At 40.3% G+C, this 21155-nt stretch overlaps 1 protein-coding gene across 1 annotated transcript in view; it reads right to left on the bottom strand.

The window, feature by feature from the left end:
* Positions 1 to 21155, bottom strand: part of Stau2 (staufen double-stranded RNA binding protein 2) — a 300509-nt gene that overhangs the window by 112199 nt on the left and 167155 nt on the right. The window contains exon 11 of the mRNA XM_026786800.1: positions 11269 to 11576. Within this exon, the coding sequence (XP_026642601.1) occupies positions 11269 to 11576 (308 nt within the window). The remainder of the gene's footprint in view (positions 1 to 11268; positions 11577 to 21155) is intronic.

The following is a 21155-nucleotide window of genomic DNA, read 5'->3' as shown; positions in this document are numbered from 1 at the left end:
TTTTTTTTTTCCTTTTCTCAATAAAAAAAAAAAGAACCAGGAGAGACTGTTCTACTGTTTCGGAAAACAAAGTCTGTTCTGAGAAGAAATACAAAGTCTGGCGTGTGAATCCAGCCAGAACAGACAACTATTCCGAATAATGTAAGCAGTCTCTAAAATACACCATTCCTGACAGAAGGATGTCACTCAGACTCCAAAGACTAGAAATGAACTCATACTGACCACACTCAAGGATGTAAAAGGAAATACTCCTGTCAAGAATGACTGGATAGAAAGTCTCTACAGAGAAGCAGAAACTATGAAAAAGATGCATGTGGAAATTCCAAAAGAGCACACCATCCAAAGTTCAAAACCAAACAAAACCCCAGAGGATAAATAGTAAACTTCTTTATTGCCAGAAATGATTACCACCTAGTCTAGAATGGGAAAAAAAAAAACAGTCTCAGGAACCTCAGAGCAATAGCTGAGATGCGGCATGTAAGTAAAATTCCAGAAGAGAGTAAAGAAAAGATGAAGTATTGGAAGAAAACACAGATAGAATAGAATCCCCAAAATGTGCCAAAAGAGATAAATATTCACACTTCAGAAGACAAGAGGTACCCACACAGCTATATGAATAGACACTCCCAAAGATAAGCAGGAACTTGGCTCTTGTGCTTCTGAATGAAATGAAGATCTCTGCCAAGTGCAACTAAGCTAATTATTTCAAAGTGAGATCATCTTGAGTTTGGGGTCAACCTTAAAAGAACAAAGAAGATGGTACAGATACAGAGACATAGAGAAGGCAGATGGTGTGGATACAGACATGGAGAAGGCTGTGAGAAGGACTCATAAATGGTGAATTTACGTAGCGAGGAGCTTGGACCTGCAGCCACCGGAGCCAGAGGAGGTCTAGAGTAGAATATTCTGAGAACTTCTAGAAATAGCCATCCCTGCTACCAAGAGCTGATGTCAGGTCTCCAAATCTTGGGAGAATACTTTTCTTTTGTTGAAAGCATTGTTAATAGATTAGATATTGGTCATCTTTGTATGCATAGATTTTTCCACATTTTGCTTTATTCCTGTTGGTAAATGCCAAAATTACAAGTTAGTAATTAAAAGGTTGATTCAATGGAATTAAAAATAGTACTGTTAGAATTCTAACTTTTGGTAGTGGAAGGATGAATTCATTAAGTCTCCTGCAGGTATCAATGTAAGACCCAGATTTAAAAAATATGTGAAGGCTGGAATATGATCAAATTCAAAAATAATCAAGTTAGAGTTTCATTCTGAAAGGCCAAAACTCTCACATAGGAAAAAGTATAATTTTATGCCTATACTTTGTGGTGTTGGTGGCTGAGGCCGGTCTATTTCCCATAGTCTACAGATGTAAAATTGAAGTGTTGGCAGCTGGAAGAGGCTGAAGGGATTCAGGGCTGGCAGAAGAGCTAGATATTTAAGGGAGAAATTCTAGATGCAACAGAGCTGTACAAATGACGCAGACTCTACTTGGAATACAAACTACCCAAATTCCCACTGCCGGCTGGGAGAGCGCAATGGAAAAGTACACAGAAGATAATGAACACTGGCTGAGGTGGTGGGTCTCCAATCCGCACAGGTCAAATGACAGAAACCTATGTGAAGGTTTACTATCTTCAACTATCAGTGGGCCTGGTGCTAGCCAACTGACTTGAAATTTAGGGCATAAATCCTGAACACCAGGAGAGGCAAAAAAGAGTAGACTTCCAAATTTTCTGGGCATAAATCGTCCCAACTACTGGCTTACAACTGTACCACACAGCATAGAGGGACCACAGGGGAAAGCCACAGATCCTGAATGAAAAGAACTGGGAGTCACCCAGGGTATTAGCATGGGGAAGATAGTTTATAGCTCAGTCCAAGAGGCATAACAGGCTAGTAGACCAAAAGGCAAAGACTCATCTACAAAAAATGATCCAGAGTTCAGTTCTCAAATGTAAAGACATTCAGGAACAGGCAAGAGCAGGGAGGAGATACTACTGATACACTTCCCCAGGGAACACTCTGAGGCTACATACCAACCTCTCTGCTAACTGGGGAGGAACCCACACAGGCACATATAGCTTTAAAAATAAAAAGGCTTTGAGACTTTAGGTAACCAAGGGTTTTTTAGATAAGACCAAATAGGCAAAATCCATTGCTGGGGGAGGGGGTATACTGAAAGATTTTATTTCAACAAAACATAAAACCTTTTCAAAAAATCACATTATAAAAAGATGGGTCAGAGGCAGGGAAATCTCTGAGCTCCAGGTCAGCCTGGTCTATGGAGCAAGCTCCAGGACAGTCAGGGCTACACAGAGAAACCCTGTCTCAAAACAAAACAACAGCGACAAAACAAAACAACACAACAACAACAAAAAAAAAACAGAAAAAAAAGAAAAGAAAATTGCAGTTTAACACAATTTGAAACAGTGACTGCAGGCACTTCATACATGGCCAGTGAACCACTGGGGGTGTGGCCACTGGGCCATTCCCTATGCTCCAGCGGATGACTCTAACCCATACATCTATCAGCACACTAAGGGGACTTAGTATGTGTATGTGTGTGTGTGTAATATAATTTAGGGTTATACTTAAAAAGAGAAAAAAGAGGACATGAGGTTGGTAAGAGGATGTGCGTGAGGACCCAGGGGCAGTGGGTATGATCACACTTCACTCTATATACTGTGAAACTCTTGGAGAATATACTTTTTAAAAAAGACTTGGTTAAGTGACAGTGGCCTACAGCTAGGACGTCAGAGGCACATCACCACACCCAATAAAATAAGTAGGGTTAGAGAGACTAAACGTAGGAGCAGGAGCCCTCACACTGGTACGGGACACAACACTGAATAAAAAGTACATGTACACTGACCGTATGAGCCAGCAATTTCACTCGACGCTGTTTTCCCAAGGGGAAACAGAAATTGGATAAACTTTTGCATATAAATGTTCAGAAATATATTATTCATAATAGTGCCAAACTTGTAACAACCCAAATGTCCATCAACATGTAAACTGAGAGACAGTTTTTGGTATACAGCCATCCAATGGGCTATGTAAACTGAGAGACAGTTTTCGGTATACAGCCATCCAATAGGCTATGTAAACTGAGAGATGGTTTTTGGTATACAATGGGCTAGTGTTAGCAACAAACAGGAACAAAGTATCAACTCACAAGACAAAGATGAATCTCAAGAACAAAAGCTTGAATCCATCCATACAAAAGCAGACACCCTCAGTGCCACAAAGGATCCCACAGTTGTCCAGAGCTGGGGAGGCAATGAGGCACAAGCACACACTTCACAGTCGTGAGAGCTGCAGTTATGGTCGGAGACATTTTAGAAGGGAGGCAGACTCTACAACTAAAATGAATACATTTTACTGTCTGTAAACTATTTCTCAACAGTATTGATGAAAACATTAAAAAGTACAGCTAAGGTGATCACAACCGGAGCCCAGTGTCAGTATTACACCTGCCACAGTTCCGAATGATGCATCGCGGCCACAATGCTGACCCTGCAGACATGCCTAAGCGATTTCCTTCCTCTCTGCATGCTCCAGACTCCTGTTCTCTGACTGCTGTGTTTGTGCCATATGCTCAGTGTCACATGCTCTGCTGGTTGGTCTGGTCTGGCCTGGTGGTAGGGGCTCAAAATGTACCAGTTACAGCAATGACCAAATGGATCTCTTGCATGTTAGAGCAATCCATCAGGACTTGGCCACTCTCCATAGCTACTCTATTTGTGTCCACAGACCCAGTCCCATCTATATAGCGATGACTCAGATCTGTGTGTTCCATCTGCTACCACCCATCGAGGTGGACAACTCCACTTAACATCCCACAGGCAGCAAAAGTTTCATAGGTATAAAAATTAGACTCCCACTTCCGCTGAGCTTTTCCATCTTATCCACAGTGAAGGAAAAACCTTGCCTGCCGCACTTCCCACTCATAATACCATCAAATGGTCACACTTAAATGCTAACAACACATGTAACTCTTGCTTTGAAGTCGACACAAGACTGCTGAGTGGTCTCAGTTACATCTGAGACGACTGTATTATAACCTCATTCTGTTATGCTTGCTGGCTCTATTATAATTCAAACTTTGCCATTTTTCTTACATTTGTATAAAAAGACCTCAACGGGTCTTTTTGCCTGTTTGCCTTCGCTTACTATGTATATAGAATGATCTTTCTGCACATCAATCATATTTGTACTCAAAGTCTGCCTATAGTGAACTCCCAATGAAACATACACGCCATTTCAGGTTCCCCACTAGCCAAGCCCACAAATGTCCACAAAGTCCACTTATGTCTTCAGTACTTTGCCTCTTCTGCCTGAAGCTGCTTCTCTGTGACAGCGGTTCTTGGTTTTCTGTATTGGTCTGACTTACCCATCAGTCCCCACTTTAACCATCACTTCTGTACTCAATGCTTTATTTGCTCAGTGTCTAAACAAGTGTCTTTTGCTCCACCAATTTCCAGCATACAGTGAGATAAAATTTTATAGTCTGATTAAGCTTGTATCCATCTGGTTCTTCACATACAAACTAAAGGAAGGGACAAGTCTGTCAATATTATCTACTACCTCTTTACTCACAGTGAAAGTTCAAACTGTGAGCTTAGTAACATTTTCCAGGAGTTTTTGTTTTCCAAAATATTCCAATCAATAAAATTGGTTCAAGATTTTGCTTATATTTAAATAGGACAGTAGCATACATAGTTATGCTTTTCTGATAGTTAAGTATTTTTGTTATATTATTTATTTACCATTTGTGTATGGGGTGGATGCCTGTGCCATCATGACAAGGTATGTGGAGGATGAGGACAAGATGCAGGAGTTGGCTGTCTCCTTCCACCCTGTGGGTCCTCAAGATTGATCTCAGGCTGTCAGTCTTGGTGGCAAGTATCTTTACCCAATAGGTCATTCCTAAATCTTTTGCTGATGTGGCCATGGCCATATCAAGGTGGTAGAATTTCTAGAACTTAAAATATGCCAAGATTTAAAACATAAGCACAATTAGGATAGTAACTTATTATATTTAATCTCTATATCCTTAAATATATGTAATTTTTGTTTTGTTTTGCTTGAGACAGGGTCTCTCTGTGTAGCCTTGGCTGTCCTGGAACTCACTCTGTAGACCAGACTGGCCTCAAACTCGCAGAGATCCTCCTGCCTCTGCCTCCAGAGTGTTGGGATCAAAGGTGTGCACTACCACTTATTTTAGAACAAAACCCAAATTTCCTTTCAGCTCAAAACAGTCAAATTTTTTAGATGGCTCAGACCAGTGGTACAAAGTTAAGGCCAGAAATAAAGCTATTCATTATTGGCTTCTGGTTAAAACAAACTCGTATTCATAGACTACAGGCTAGCACCACACACTAGCCCTACTACAGGGGCCGGTCTTCAAACACCATACAACTATTATGCCTTGCAATTAAAAAAAAATATTGAGCAGCAAAAGATTTGCAAGCACAAATGTGTCAGGTACTTTTGACATAATAATGTACATAATGTCTATATCAATGTATACTACAAGCCAGTCCATAAATAACAGTTTCCTTCCCTTGTGTCTCTTAAATAGGGTCATACCCCCATGTGTTTGAGGGGTTTTTTGAGTTTGAACAATCATTTGTATTCATTATTTCAGAGTGTTTCCTTTCTTTTGTGGAGGCTGGTGAGATGGTAAAGCCACCTTCAGTCAAGCTTGATGACCTGAATTCAGTCCCTGGAATTCCCATTCTGGAAGGAGAGGATGGAGACTCTTCCAACCTCCACATGCACACACAACCATACACACATAAACCCCACCCTCAACAACCAACCAACCAACCAGTCAACCAACCAACCAGTCAACCAATCAACCATCCAACTAACCAGTCAATCAACCAACTAACCAGCCAGCCAACCAACCAACCAACCAGGCAGCCAACCAACCAGCCAGTCAATCGATGCAACAAAATTAAAGAGTTTCCTGGTGTAAGGAGAAAATAACCTATATGGAAATTTAGGTATCTTTATAGACAGCACTGAATGTTGGAAAAAAGGGCAACACTGGGATCATTCAACATGACCGACTGTCAGCCCTACAATGGGTAAAAAAATATGTCAGGGGTAGAAAAAAAATCCACAGCATCGCCAATCGTTCTACTAAAAAGAAATATAATCCACGTTAAAATAAAAAAACAAATTTTCTTTCAGATATTTTATCTTCAAAGAATTCCAAATAGAAAAGTCTTCATGTTGAGTTGAAATATCTTCTGACAAACAAAACAGGTCACAGACTATCTGACTTAGGAAGGACACAAGATTACAGATTTTTTTTCTCCTGCACTGGTCACTTGTTTCAGGTGGATACTGAGGAAGTTCCTGTAATGGAGAGACTCTACCTTACTTGCAGACTAGATTTCTTTTGAAATTACTATGTCCATGCTGTTGCAGAAAGGCTCAAGATGAGCGTTTTTACCTTTAGAGTTCTAAAACACTAGGTTTATGTTTTTATGTGGGAAAATGTAGCATGTCATCCTTTACTCTCAAAGTTTATACAAATGGTACTGTTTAATGTATATATTACAACTATTTAGAATAGGGTCAGTTTTGAACAGTGCAGTGGAAAACTATGGACTCTTTACTCAAGACCTTGTTTCTTACCTGTCTACCTGTTCTCATCAAAGTATGTTTTCTTATATATACCAGTATTTCTTTCTTCAAACATAGAATTTTTCTTTACAGTCTTTTACCTTTCAGTAAAGTGAGGTGATTTGGGATTCTGCAATGGAAGTGTTCTATAACCCCTTTTTATAATAGTCATATGATGTGTAGTTTGCAAACTTCAGGGGGTCTAGCCAGTGTAAAGTGTAACAATATCTAACACAGTAAGTCAAATTGCATTAACTTGAGTTGCCTAAAGAATACCCTTGAGTTTCAAGATCACTGCAGGAAGACTAAATACAAACTTAATTTTTCAAGTCTTTGAAAAGTAGCTGATGTTAAACCCAAGAGGTGCTTTCAAGCATAACTGGAAACCACAGCAGCACATGCTAAGCCCAGAGCGAAACCACATGTGTGTCCTTCTTGCTGCTCTATACTGTGATCTGCATCATAGCTTAGATGAGAGTCTGAGCTCAGATGTAACACAGTAGAGGTCATGTTGCAAGGAGAATGTGAAATGGGGGATGTAAAATGACGGGTACAATGCTATGTGGAGTGTAGAGGAATGGCTTCTTTCTCCATATTCTAGTTGCAAAAGTGTCCTTTATTGTCCATTTAGAAACACGTACCCCATTTTAAAAAAACAAACACCTCCACCACCACCACCAAGAGTACCCCACTGTAAACAGCCACTCAATATATAAACATCCAGTGTGGAGACGACAAGGGAAGAAAGAGCCTAGCCTCTTCCACCTGTCCGTGTTCCCACCACAGTGCGATCTGCATTAACATCACACCAAACACAAGTAAACACTGAAAAGCCTGGACCACCACAGTGAACTCAGAGCAGCTAACTTCTCAAGAGAAGGCGGATGAAATGTATTAGTGTAAGTTTTATCTGAAGAAGAAGTTCCCTCTTTGAGTCCATATTCTCCTTTTGCTAGGGATGACATCACTATCTAAAACTCACATTTTGAAAAATAAACTAAAATAGTTTAACTGAAATACCAATTAAGTGCTTTCTTATATCACTAATATGAGGAATAAAATAATATATTTTATCTTAAAGGAATCACAAATTATACCATTCAGTGACTATTGATCCAATTTCAGAGAAGAACAAACTGCAATTAAATGCATCTAAGAAAAAAATCTACAAAAATTATTCATTTTCATTTCAAATTAAATTTTCTTAATGTCTCCTTTAAACAAGAAATTGATCATTCTATTATTTACTAGTAATGTGAGTCCAGAAAGGAAGGTCAAAGTGTTCCAGTCATCTCTGTCATGGTTTCCTTACAATACTGAGTAACTCTGAAGCCGTGTGGCACTGGAACTAAAGACTAGCAAGGTTTACAAGAAACACAGCAACACTAGGACTTACTTATACTGTTGACTTTTTTCTCAAATGTGCAGAGTTATAGATGCACACTAATTATGTTAGACAACATCTGGGGTTCACAAACCAGTGACATATTTTTCTAAAAATGATATATCAGAACGAATGCTCAGAGTTTTAAAAAGATAATTAAAATATACTCAATAAAACTTCAGAGAAAAATACTCATTTATGAAAAGGTTCAAAAGACATATTTCTAAGATACTAAAAATATTTTGGTGGTAGGAGCTAGAAAGATGGCTCAGCAGCTGAGAGCACATTGCTCTTGTAAAGGACTTGAGTCCAGTTCCCAGCACCCACCTGTGACCCAGCTCCAGAGGATCTGACCCCTCTGGTGCACACACCCGGAATAAAATGTAAACTCTTGGGTGGGAGTTACTGAGAACAAAGGGGTGAGTAGGAACGTGCGTGTCAGTCTCACTTGGCTCTGGGGCATCAGTTTGTTGTGAGTGTGCACTGTGTAATGATTCTGTTACTTTAGTGGGTCAGACAGAAGGGTGTGCTCATGACACCTGCATTTGCCTTGGCAAACCAGCCTTCCGTCATCTGCAAATTTCAGTTAAAGACTGGGAAGTGAAAATAAAATTAAATTAAAGCAACTTTTTTAAGACTCAAGTATTTTTACCTGGCAACACAATATAACTAACACATAGAGTAACTTCATTAGTCTTCAGTCAATTTGCAATGGACAAAGGAAAGCCCAAGAAGAATCTGCGCAACATTCTTACAGAATGACAACTGTTCAGTGTGAAATGAAATGAAATGTTACTGACCTAGAAACAAACAAAATCATTTATTGTTTTTCAAATTCCAGAAATAAAGGTATCAGAAAGACATACAATCTCTAATAAGCTGGTCTTAAAATTTCTAGCCACAGTCTAATTAGATCATGTAAGAAACAAAAATTCTGTATGATTTTCTACCTGAGAAAATGACCCAGAAAAGAAATATGCTTTAATACTCTTAACCACAAAGAACCTTCTACAGTGGTGTGATGGAAATACATGTGACAGCCTGGAGTCCCCTCCCAGAGCGGCTGCTGGCTGCGGCTGTGGCCTGTGACCACCGGCAGCACACTTTCCATCAGCACCAGCCCATCCCAGCGAAGAAGCACAGTGATAGTTAGACATGTGCTTAGAGTCGTCAATATGTAAAAACCATGGTACACAGATCTGCAAATGTTTAACCTGCCCATAAATAAGAGCATATTACCTCAGCACAAGCTTTTAAGAGCGGCCTAAACATCCAGCCCAGCCACGGGGGTAGCAGACTGCATGTTGGCTACAGTGAAGATAGGATAAAATTATAGCCATTATCATTGCCAAGAACTAATGCAGAAAGAACTTAAAAAAACTTCAGTTCTTCTGGCAGCAAAATTATATCTGTTGTTATTGAACGAAGGAAAACTCACCCCAGTGCTGAATGAAACTTGTGCTGTGTGTACAGAAGTGGAGTGTCACTCGCAGACATCTCTCAAGGACTACATTTATAAATGAGATTCTTTGCAGCACAGTTTATTTTAAATTATCTTAGGTAAATTATTGGTAGAACTAATATCATTCTATTACTTTAACTATATGAATCAAAGTCTTTTGTTTAAACAGCGATTTATTGTAATTCTTAAGGTAAACAACAAATTCTAAAATTCTAACTCGAAATTCAGCATTTAAATTTCAGATGACAGAGTCAATCATTGGTAACATCTTCTTCAACCTCATATTAATAATCTGATTTAAAAACACTAGCAACTACCTGGCGATAGAGTTTAAGGACTCAGAAGGGATCTGTGAAGTAAGAAAACCAAACCAAACATGCGAAATACTCCCAACACATGATCTTCTTTCTCACTGTATAACGACCCCGTGAGACGTTCATAGCACATGATCGTTCTGCACAATACAGATCTTCTAGAACATTTCTACAAGAAAGTACAGGTTTTGGTCTTGAGGGGAAGATTAGATGGAGGTGGAAAACAGTGAAAGGTAGGGAGTCAGTCGTAGCTTCTCACATGGAGGCGAGCTGCAGCTCCATCCAGCAGGCTGGCAGCTGGATTTCAGTGCACAACTTCAAGGCAACTACCAGCCAGCACACGAGCTTCCCTTCCACAGTAACAATTCTTTTAAAAGCTCTCATAAAGGAGTGTTGGTTTTCTGGGGCATTTTTCCCACAAAGGGGAACAAAGAATAGAGGAGAAGCTTCATTCCCAAATCAGCACATGATCCAGTACAGCCGAGAGTCATTATTATACCTCAAACAACAGCATTCCAAGACGGTCAGTCCCACATTTAATGAATCCTAAGGTAATATGCTTCAAGGATGCTGAACCTTAAAAATGTACCTGCATTATCACTTACTGTAGGATGGCAAATTTAAAACTGCCTTTAATTCAAATCATCAGCAGAAAACTCAACCATAATTGTAAAAAGAGGGGAAATGATGTAAAACACCAATACCCCATGTCTCAAGGCAGAACTTTGTTTGTGGGAAACAAACTAAGAAGACAGACACAGCAAACAATGCCGTCTAGCTGTCTGAGGTATAACACCGAGCGTCTGCTGTCCTGGGTCCTGTGCCGAGCCAGGAGGTGCAGAAGCACCACAGCTGTATGTGGTGAGCTCAGCCAGCACACAGCTCAACTGTGTGCATGGATTTGGAACGAAGCTTCTCCTCTTATTTATTCTGTGTCTCTTTTTGTGGAGAATACCCTACAAAACCAACACTCCTTTATATTTATGAGAGCTTTTGAAAGAAGTGATAACCATCGGAAGGGAAGCTCATGTGTGGTGGCTGGTAGGTGCCTTGAAAGTTATGTGCTGAAATCTAACTGCCAGTCGACTGGATGGAACTGCAGCTTTTCAACTGGAAGACAGGATAGATGAGGAAGGCTGGGATGGAGGGATGGAGGGAGAGGAGAAGAGGAGAGGGACAGAAGGAAGAAAGGAAGTGAGGGAGAGGGAGACAGTGAATGAGAGTATAAATGTGAATATGAATATGGAAGAGAGTCAGGCAGCAAGAGAATTACTGGACAGAAGTGAGAGAAAGCAAGGTATGTGCTGTGGCTCTCTTTCTTCTGTTTTCTGTGTTCCTACATAATTTACAATGCAAGTGACATGGAAGCCACATTAGCAGGCAAAAATGAGCCTTCTGATGGACAGAGATGAAGGATTGGGGCTAATGGGTTGCTTTACTTTCTCTTGTTTTTTTCTTTTCAATCATACCTGAAAGCCTTGAATCCTTGCTAAATATTCCAGTTGTTTTGAAGGCTGTACTGGAGAACAAGGGGGAGTAGGAGAACTTCCTTTTAAACCTATGGCTTCAGCTGTTGGAGATGTTCCACTCATAAGGAGTTCCCTGGCAACTGTGGCTGAACTAGCCGATGAGGGAGACATGCTGAAGAAAGAACTTGAAGGTTGGTTCATATCTTTGGGTGACAGGTAGCCTAGAGTCGTGCCAGAGGTCACTCTGTGGCGGCTGGCTTCCATCTCTTGATAAACATCAGGAGAAAGATGAAGAATTCCTTTTGGAGCTATGAATAAAATAAAGGCACGGTGTTAATATACTTAAACTAATGAAAACAGAAACACTTTATAGCATTATTAAGTCAATGGCTTCCTTTGCTACAGTGAAAATGGAATGAGAAACTGCCCATTAATGGGAGGACTGGGAATGAGCACCGTCTTCACCCTGAAGCTCAAGATCTTGTACCTTATTTAAAAGAGAAAACACCCCCAAACACTGAGGCAAAGAAGACAAAATGAAGACAGCTTCAGTTCAAATATCATTTTCAGAGACAAACCTCAACACGGTCCCAGTGACACCATGGAACATGGATTCCAAAATGACCTCCAGCAGCAGGATGGACCACGACACCAACATGACCTCAGGCGGCAGCACAACAGACTCCCTAGAGCTGCTGAAAGGTCCCGCAGGTATCGCTGCTGCCATCTTGAATCATAAATTCTTTTTACTTTTATTTTAAATTATACTTATATATTTGTAAGGAGACCAGAGAGGGTGTTGGATCCCTAGAACTTCAGTTACAGGCAGTTGTGAGCCACCTGATGTGGGTACTGGGAACCTAACTCAGGTCTTCCATAAGAGTATTAAATACTTTAAACCACCGTCATCTCTCCAGACATGAAAGCTTTTCAGCTGTTAGTTCTGGGTTAGGTTAGGAAAAGTGGCTATTACAACCTTTACCGTTCTCTCTTCTCAATGGCCCTGGGTGGCTGAGTATGCCACATCCACTAGCATTCTCAGACAGGCTAAACATCAACCATCTAAATGTACCTCAGAAGAGCTGAAGTAATGACACATGATCGTCTTTTTCCCTTCTTAGGAAGAATCTTGGATCTGGTATGAGTGTTGCCTCAGTTCTAAGAACAATGCCACAGGCTAGGAATATAGCACAAAGATATTTAATTTTGCCCTAACACTTTTGGTATAAGTAGTGTCACATGGCTGTTTTCATGCTTGCCTGGGGTTCAGGAGCCTCTTTGCTAGTTCCAGATTTTTCATCAACGGAACATGCCCATGTATGTACTCTTGCAAGTTGGTATATTTGTGGAGATGAAGGGTCCAGGGCTTCACAGTCTAGATGATTCTCTTGCTTTGATCATGCACTGGCTTACCATCACTGACACTACAAGTGTCTGAACATTTTCAGACGACACAGGAAGTCCTTCCGACTCCTACCATATTCTTTATGAAGAGCCTATACTCCAGATGCACATTCCGATTGTTCAGGCTGAGGACTATACACACATGTCCACACATTTTCTTCCACTTCCTCACTGCTCCTAACTTCAATTCTAAGGGGTGTGGTTCTGGGCACTGTGCCAATGATTCTGTCTGGCAACTATAAACATAATGATGAGCATTCTTGCAGTTAAATCCTTGTTCACATGAACATTTGTTTCCTTTCAGAGGAAGTAGAATTCTAACTCAAAGGTTATGCACTTCAGATTCTTTTTTATTTTACATTACTGAAGTGCCCTCCCAATAAAAAATTGTACTCATTTCACATTCCCACAGAAATATCTGAAAGTGCCTTATTTCCTACTCTGGACTCGATACTATACTTGAAGAACGTTGCCTTTATTAACAGTGGCAGAGGGCAGGTCAGTGGTTGCCTGGGAGTGGAGCTGGCAAGAACGACAGACTACACAAGGCATGAGGAAATGTTGGCAGGTAGAAATGGTCACCTCACAGGATTATAAACGTGTCAAAGGGATCAAAGTGTGCCTGTACATGCAGTTTATCACACTTCAATTGACATTATGAAAATATTTTCAGTTTCATTCTGAGATTCCTGAAGGCAGGATCGCCATTTCAAACTGAGGTAAAGATTAGGAAGGAATTCTTGGCAGCAGTAGATTTTTCTCATTCAAAATAAAGCAGCTAAGAGCAGGACTGAACCAGATGGTTTCAGCTCAGAATTCTAAAAGATTCTCAAAGAAGAACTAATACCAATACTCCTCAAGTTGTTCCACATAATAGAAACAGAAGGAACACTGCCAAACTCTTTTTATGAGGATACAGATTACCGATACCCAAACCACATAAAGACATTACTAAGAAAGAGAACAACAGACCTATCTTACTCATGAACTGGTGTAGGAGGGTCTTCTGTCTATGTGTTACTTTCATTGGTTAAATAAAGAGACTGCCTTGGCCTTTCGATAGGGCAGAAAATTAGGTGGGCAGAGTAGACAGAACAGAATGCTGAGAGGAAGAAGGCAGTGTGGCAGATGCCATGGCTCTCCTCTCCAAGATGGACACTGGTTAGACTCATGCCGGTAAGCCACCGTCAAGTGGCAATACAGATTATTAGAAATGGGTTAGATCAATATGTGAGAGTTAGCCAGAGATAATGGGTCAGGCAGTGTTTAATTAATACAATTTCCATGTGGTTATTTTGGGTATAAACTAGCTGGGTGGTGAGGATGCAGTCTGCCGCTCCTATTACAACAATGAACATTGATGCAAAAATACTAAAAAAAATACTGGCAAATCGAATCCAAGAATACATCAGAACCATCATCCACCATGATCAAGTCGGCTTCATCCCAGAGATGCAGGGATGGTTCAACATACGAAAATCTGTCAACATAATCCACCATATAAACAAGCTGAAAAATAAAAACCACATGATCATCTCATTAGCCACAGAAACACCTTTTGACAAAATACGACATCCATTCATGATAAAGGTCTTGGAGAGAGCAGGGATACAAGGAACATACTTAAACATAATAAAAAAAATAATACAGCAAGCCAACAACCAACATCAAACTAAATGGAGAGAAACTCACAGTGATCCCACTGAAATCAGGAACAGGACAAGGTTTTTCACTCTCTCCACATCTATTCAATATAGTTCTTGAGGTCCTAGCTAGAGCAAGAAGACACCAAAAGGAGATAAAGGGGATACAAATTGGAAAAGAAGAAGTCAAACTCTCACTATTTGCTGATGATATGATAGTTTACATAAGTGATCCCAAAAATTCTACCAAGGAACTTCTACAACCCATAAACACCTCCAGTAATGTAGCAGGATACAAGACTAACTCAAAAAAATCAGTAGCCCTCCTGTACTCAGATGATAAAATGGTAATAAAGAAATCAGAGAAACATCACCCTTCACAATGGCCAGAAATAGCACAAAGTATCTAAGAGTAACTATAACCAAACAAGTGGAAGACTTGTATGACAAGAACTTTAAATCTTTGAAGAAAAAAATTGAAGAAGACACCAGAAAGTGGAAAGATCTGCCATGCTCTTGGGTAGGTAGAATTAACATAGTAAAAATGGCAATCTTACCAAAAGCCATTTACAGATTCAATGCAATGCCCATTAAAGTCCTGCTGCGGGAGCTCCTTCCACTCCTTCAGTCAATAGCCTTTAAGATATCAGCCCACTTGGGTGTGGCCTCTTTCGCTTTAAAGAGCAGTGGTAGCCCTGCTCTCTCTCTCTTGCTTCGGACTTGCTTCTGGCTACTAGACTCCTTTCCTGGTCGCACAGAGGGCTGTTGTCTAGGACGGTGATCTGCAAGTTTTCGCTTTAAATAAATAACCCTCTTATTAATCATAATTCCAAACTGGTGTGGGACTGTTTTGTGACTTACACCTTAAAAAATCCCAGCAAAATTCTTCACAGACTTAGAAAGAACAGTACTCAACTTCATATAGAATAGCAAAATATCCAGGATAGCCAAAACAATCCTGTACAATAAAAGAACTTCTAGAGGCATCACAATCCCTGACTTCAAACTCTACTACAGAGCTACAGTACCGAAAACAGCCTGGTATTGGCATAAAAACAGACAAGAAGACCAATGGAACCAAATCAAAGACCCGGATATTAATCCACACACCTTTAAAACACCTGATTTTTGACAAAGAAGCAAAAAATATCAAATGGAAAAAAAGAAAGCATATTGAACAAATGGTGCTGGCATAATAGGATATCAACATGTAGAAAAAATGAAAATAGATCCATATCTATCACCATGCACAAAACTCAAGTCCAAATGGACCAAAGACCTCAACATAAAGCCAGCTACACTGAACCTTATACAAGAGAAAGTAGGAAGTACATTGAACGCAGGAGACCACTTCCTAAATATAACCCCAGTAGCACAGACACTGAGATAAACAATTAATAAATGGGACCTCCTGAAACTGAAAAGCTTCTGTAAATCAAAGGACATGGTGAACAAGACAAAATGACAGCCTACAGTATGGGAAAAGATCTTCACTAACCCACATCAGACAGAGGTCTGATCTCCAAAATATACAAAGAACTCAAGAAAATGGTCATTAAAAGAACAAATAATCCAATAAAAAAAATGGAGTACAGACCTAAACAGAGAACTCTCAACAGAGGAATATAAAATGGCTGAAAGACACTTAAGGAAATGCTCAACATCCTTAGTCATCAGAGAAATGCAAATCAAAACAACTTTGAGATTCCATCTTATACCCGTAAGACTAGCCAAGATCAAAAACACTGATGACAACTTATGCTGGAGACGTTGTAGGGAAAAGGGAACACTCCTGCATTACTGGTGGGAATGTAAGCTGGTACAGTCCCTTTGGCTGTCAGTGTGGCAATTTCTCAGAAAATTAAGAAACAACCTTCCTCAAGACCCAGCAATAACACTTTTGGGTATATTTCCAAAAGATGCTCAATCGTGCCACAAGGACATGTGCTCAACTATGTTCATAGCAGCATTGTTTGTCATAGTCAGAACCTGGAAACATCCTAAATGTTTCTCAACTGAAGAATGGATAAGGAGAATGTGGTACATTTACACAATGGAGTACTACACAGCAGAAAAAAAAATGACATCTTGAATTTTTTTAGGCAAATGGCTGGAGCTAGAAAACATCATTTTTGAGTGAGGTAACCCAGACCCAGAAAAACAATTATCATATACACTCACTTATAAGTGGTTTTTAAACATAAAGCAAAGAAAACAAGCCTACAAATCACAATCCCAGAGAACCTAGACAACAATGAGGTCTCTAAGAGAGACATACATGGATCTAATCTACAAGGGAAGCAGAAAAAGACAAGATCTCCTGAGTAAATTGGGAATCTGGGGACCTTGGGAGAGGGCTGAAGGGGAGGAGAGAGGCAGGGAGGAGGGTAGAGAAAAATATAGAGCTCAATAAAAAAGAAAATATTTTCAAGCTTGATTAAGTGAAATGCTACAATTTCTCCATCTTTTTTACTATCTGCACACACACTATATATAATTTTTAAAAATAATTTAAATTCTATTACTCTAAATTATGTACTTAGTTCAGTAAGTCAAGAAACAAGAAAGGTGGGGAATGGGGGAGTGGAACTTGGAGAAATTGAAGAGAAATGAATACAATCACCACACATTGTATAACTAGTCATAGAACTAATAATAATAAATAAATTCAAGATAAAAAGAGAAAGCAGTTAAAAATGTTAACATCATTACTTCAGATAGAAGGTTTCTTAGTTTTGCTTTTAGATAGGATTCCTCTACATATCCCTGGCTGGCCCCAAGGGTCAGCCAACCTGCCTCTGCCCATTGAACACTGGGATTATAGGATTATATTATTGCCCCTGGCTCTCATCCTGTAATTACAAGGCTGTTTTCCAAGAGGAATACAAAGGAGCAATAAAGATACTGTCAATCCTTACAGCAGCATCTCAGTGTAAGCGCTCCAAAGGAGTTGTAATTTCATACTACACACCAAAGCCTCAGCTGAGATTCCTTCCTAGAGTCCACCAAAAAGGGCGGCCACAGACACAGATTTGTGTAATTGGTAGTCTGTGTCTGGGTGATTTTAGATTTGAACACTGGGAACTATATAGATCAAACAAAATCCAGTTTCTTCATGCTGTGAAATCAAGTTGCTTTTCAATAATATAATGACTCAAAACATAATCAAATAACAATTTAAGATATCGACATTTAAGGATCTTTAAATTGTTGTTCTATTGGGATAAACTAAACACTTCTGCCAAAACAGAGTCCAGTCCTAAACAGTCATTGCCATTGTGCAGTGTTCAACTGCTCATTGCTGTCATGGATAAGGGTTTCTTCAAGGAACTACCCTAGGTCTGTGTCTTCTCTGAACTCGGCTTTGCTTGTGGACTTAACTAAACATCACATTCACCTGTTGGAGCTTCTTACATTCCATTACACTCACCCTTTATTTTAAAAGGTCCTGAATCCATTCTCCCACCACTTTTGTTCCTGATCGTGCCTTTGATGCTCACAATGTGTAACAACTGTGCACAGCGATACTGCTGACACACTACTAGCACTGTTTTAGTATTTCACTAGCATGACTCAACTCCCACAACCACCATGAGCTAGGGCTTATCATTTTCCTATATTAAAGATGAGAAAGCTGCTGTTAGGTGAACTCATTCAAGGATACCTGGATGTGGTGGTCTGAATGCCCCCTGTCTCCATGCTCACATGTTTGTCCCAGTTGGTAGAATAATTTGGGAAAGTTAGGAGGTGTGGTCTTCTTGGAAGAGATGTATCATTGGAGGTTTGAAGTCAATAGTTTATGATAATCTCAGTCAGATTCTCTTTCTCTGCCTCTTCCTCTCCCTCTCTCTCTGCTCTTTATTTGTGAATCAGATGTAGTCTCTCAGCTACTGCTCTGGTCCTATGCCTGCCTGCCCGCCTGCCCGCCTGCCCGCCTGCCCGCCTGCCCGCCTGCCTGCCTGCCGCCATGCTCCCTGTCAAGTTGGTCCGGGGTGCACTCTCTGAAACTGTAGATACCAATAAACTCTTACTTTTATAAATCACCATGGTCATGGCATCTCTTCACGGCAATAGAAAAGTAACTATAACCTTGAGTAATAATGAGCAATGTTAGAATTTATAGTAAGAATCTACCTAGATTTTTTTTAAAAAACACCAGTTAAAAGAATAACTACAAAAAATAGCAAATTGAGTGAAAAAGTAAAACAAGCCAACAATGAGACGTTTCTTTACTTATAATCTAACAAAAAATTTACAACAGCCATGATAAAACTCTTCAAGGGGCAAACATAGATATGTAACACAAGTGAAAAACAGGGAACCTCAACAAATAGAAAGGTCTGAACAAAGGAGGGGAAAAGATAGGCAGGCTGATGGCACAGGCTTGTAATCCCAACACTTGGGAGGCAGAGGTGGAAGGAACATATCAAGCTCAGAGCCAGCCTGACAGAAAGAAGGAGAGGTGGAGGAGGAAAAAGAAGAAAGGAGGAAGAGAGGCAGGCAGAGAGAAGCAGAGAGAGAGAGAGACAGAGAGAGAGACAGAGAGTCAGAGAGACAGAGAGAGACAGAGACAGATACAAAAACTTACAATAAAATTAAAAGTACAATGGATAAGTTCAATAGCTGAGTGGAGGAAGAATGCATCTTATGCCAGCTCACAGGGACATGGATCATCACGTCATCCGCAGTGTATATGATACTCACCTTTTGGTTATTCCTTAACCACCATTACTACTAGACTATTGCACTATCACTTGTATTCAAGAAGCCTTCATTTCCTTGCTAATGGGTCCAAAATGATATAAGGAGGGAAATGGGAAACAAAGGAAAGGCTTTAACTGGGGAAGAGGTCAGACAATACAGGGAGCAAGGAGAGGGAGGGGGAAAATAACATGAAGGATGCTTGAAAAGCTGCAAGGAAAATTATTTTTATTTACTTAAAATTACATGTAATATATAGATGTGTATGTATATACACACACAGTAAAGTTATTTCACTTGGGCAGACAATGCTCACCACTAAGAGAGCCACTGACTAACAGAAACTCCAGTACCAGGCATCAGAAACTCCCTTTCAAGTTGTTGGTTAGGGGAGTCCAAGATTTTCCCAAAATATTATAGGCTGTTGTGCTTGGTTGCCTCCCAGAGGTGAAGACATCATGAACTTTGGACAGAGGACTTGAAGGATCCAAATTAAATCTGATCTGAGAGCCTCCTCCCTGAGGACTAACACTCACAACACGGGAAGGTGCCATACAAGGTTCCAAGGGAGGGAAGCAACCAAGGTTCCAAGGGAGGGAAGCAACCAGCTGGGACTCTACGAACCACAATGACCAGCATGACAAGGTGTCCTGTAGCCAGAGGCTTTTCTCTGTCCCACCGGTCCCATAGATACTTATAAAATAATCACTCAAAGGTATAATATTAATTATAATTGTTTGGCTGATGGCTCAGGTTATTGCTGGCTAGCCCTTACACTTAAATTAACCTATTTCTATTTGCAGGAGAATTGTCTGTATTCTGTCAATCATGTTTTAAATAAACGCTGATTGGCCAGGCAGGAAATATAGGCAGGAAAACCAGACAGGAAGTAGAAATGATGTAATGAGAACAGGAGAATTCTGGGAAGGAGGAAGTTGATTCCTCCCACTCCTGCCTCCTGCGCAGACCATCGAAGCAGCAGGATGTGAGCTGCCCCTCTGAAAAAGGTACTGAGCCACGTGGCTAACATAGATCAGAAAAATGGGTTAATCAAGATGTGAGAGCCAGTGAGAGGCTAGAGCTAATGGGACAATCAACTTATAATTTATGGAGACCTATGTGTGATTTTCTTTGGGGCTAAACAGTTGTGGGGTAAAGGGCGGGGCAGAAACCCCAACAAACAAGCAGGCCCTCATTCGTGTTACATCTATTAATCTGTGTATCACCATGTGGCCTGTGGCTTACCAGTAATGCTGTGGCATCTTACTCCTCCAGCGGCTGCAGCATCTCTCTGGACTCTGCCTTCTTCCCCCTGTATTCAATTTGGCTTTCCCACCCACCTAATTATATTCTGCCCTGCCATACTCCAAAGCAGCTTCATTTATCAACTAATTAAAGCAACATATATTGCAGCATACAGAAGGACTCCCACGTCAGTATCCCTAAGGGTGCACTACTGGTACATACACTTGGTATAGCCAACAGCTCTCTAAGTGACTTAAGGTTCACTCAATAGGAAGGAAATCATGCCTGGTACTGGAAACCTGAACAACTACCTAGGGCTATTGAGGTCATGGATCTTAGAGATAGAGAGCCTACTATCACCACTTTATTAGACCCTATTTCCTAAATGCATCTTAAAACTTACCCTGAACCCACAGATAAGTATTGTCTCACCTCTCATCAAAGAACCTTCTCTTTGTAACTGTAACTGTTCAAACCACAGATACCAACTAAACACAGGATGCACATGCCTAATGAATATGTCTATAGCACAACTCCTGCACCTAAGGCTCAAGGACATTGCACAAAAAGAAGCTTGAGGATTTTAAGAGCCAGGGGACTAAGAAATCTACTATGAGATTGTGTCTTCTAGAATAGCAGAAAAGCTTTACTCATGATGCTCAACAATGTGGAAATCTAAACAAGACCTGGACAAAAATAACTCCAATAGACAAGCTTATGTGCAAGGGTGGACCTCACGGGGCCCCACTCCTAGACAGAAAACTACAAGCAAAGAGGGAACGCTGAGAGCAGGAGAGTCAGTCTCCCTGGGAATGAGTTTCTTGGTTGGTTATCAAGCACTAAGTGGTCATCCTTGAAAACATACATACAGCCAGGCTGGTTAGATGTAGTCTC

Source organism: Microtus ochrogaster, linkage group LG5 (genome assembly GCF_000317375.1).
Source record: "Microtus ochrogaster isolate Prairie Vole_2 linkage group LG5, MicOch1.0, whole genome shotgun sequence".
Classification (NCBI taxonomy): Eukaryota; Metazoa; Chordata; class Mammalia; order Rodentia; family Cricetidae; genus Microtus; species Microtus ochrogaster.
This window is presented reverse-complemented; position numbering and strand designations above follow the sequence as displayed.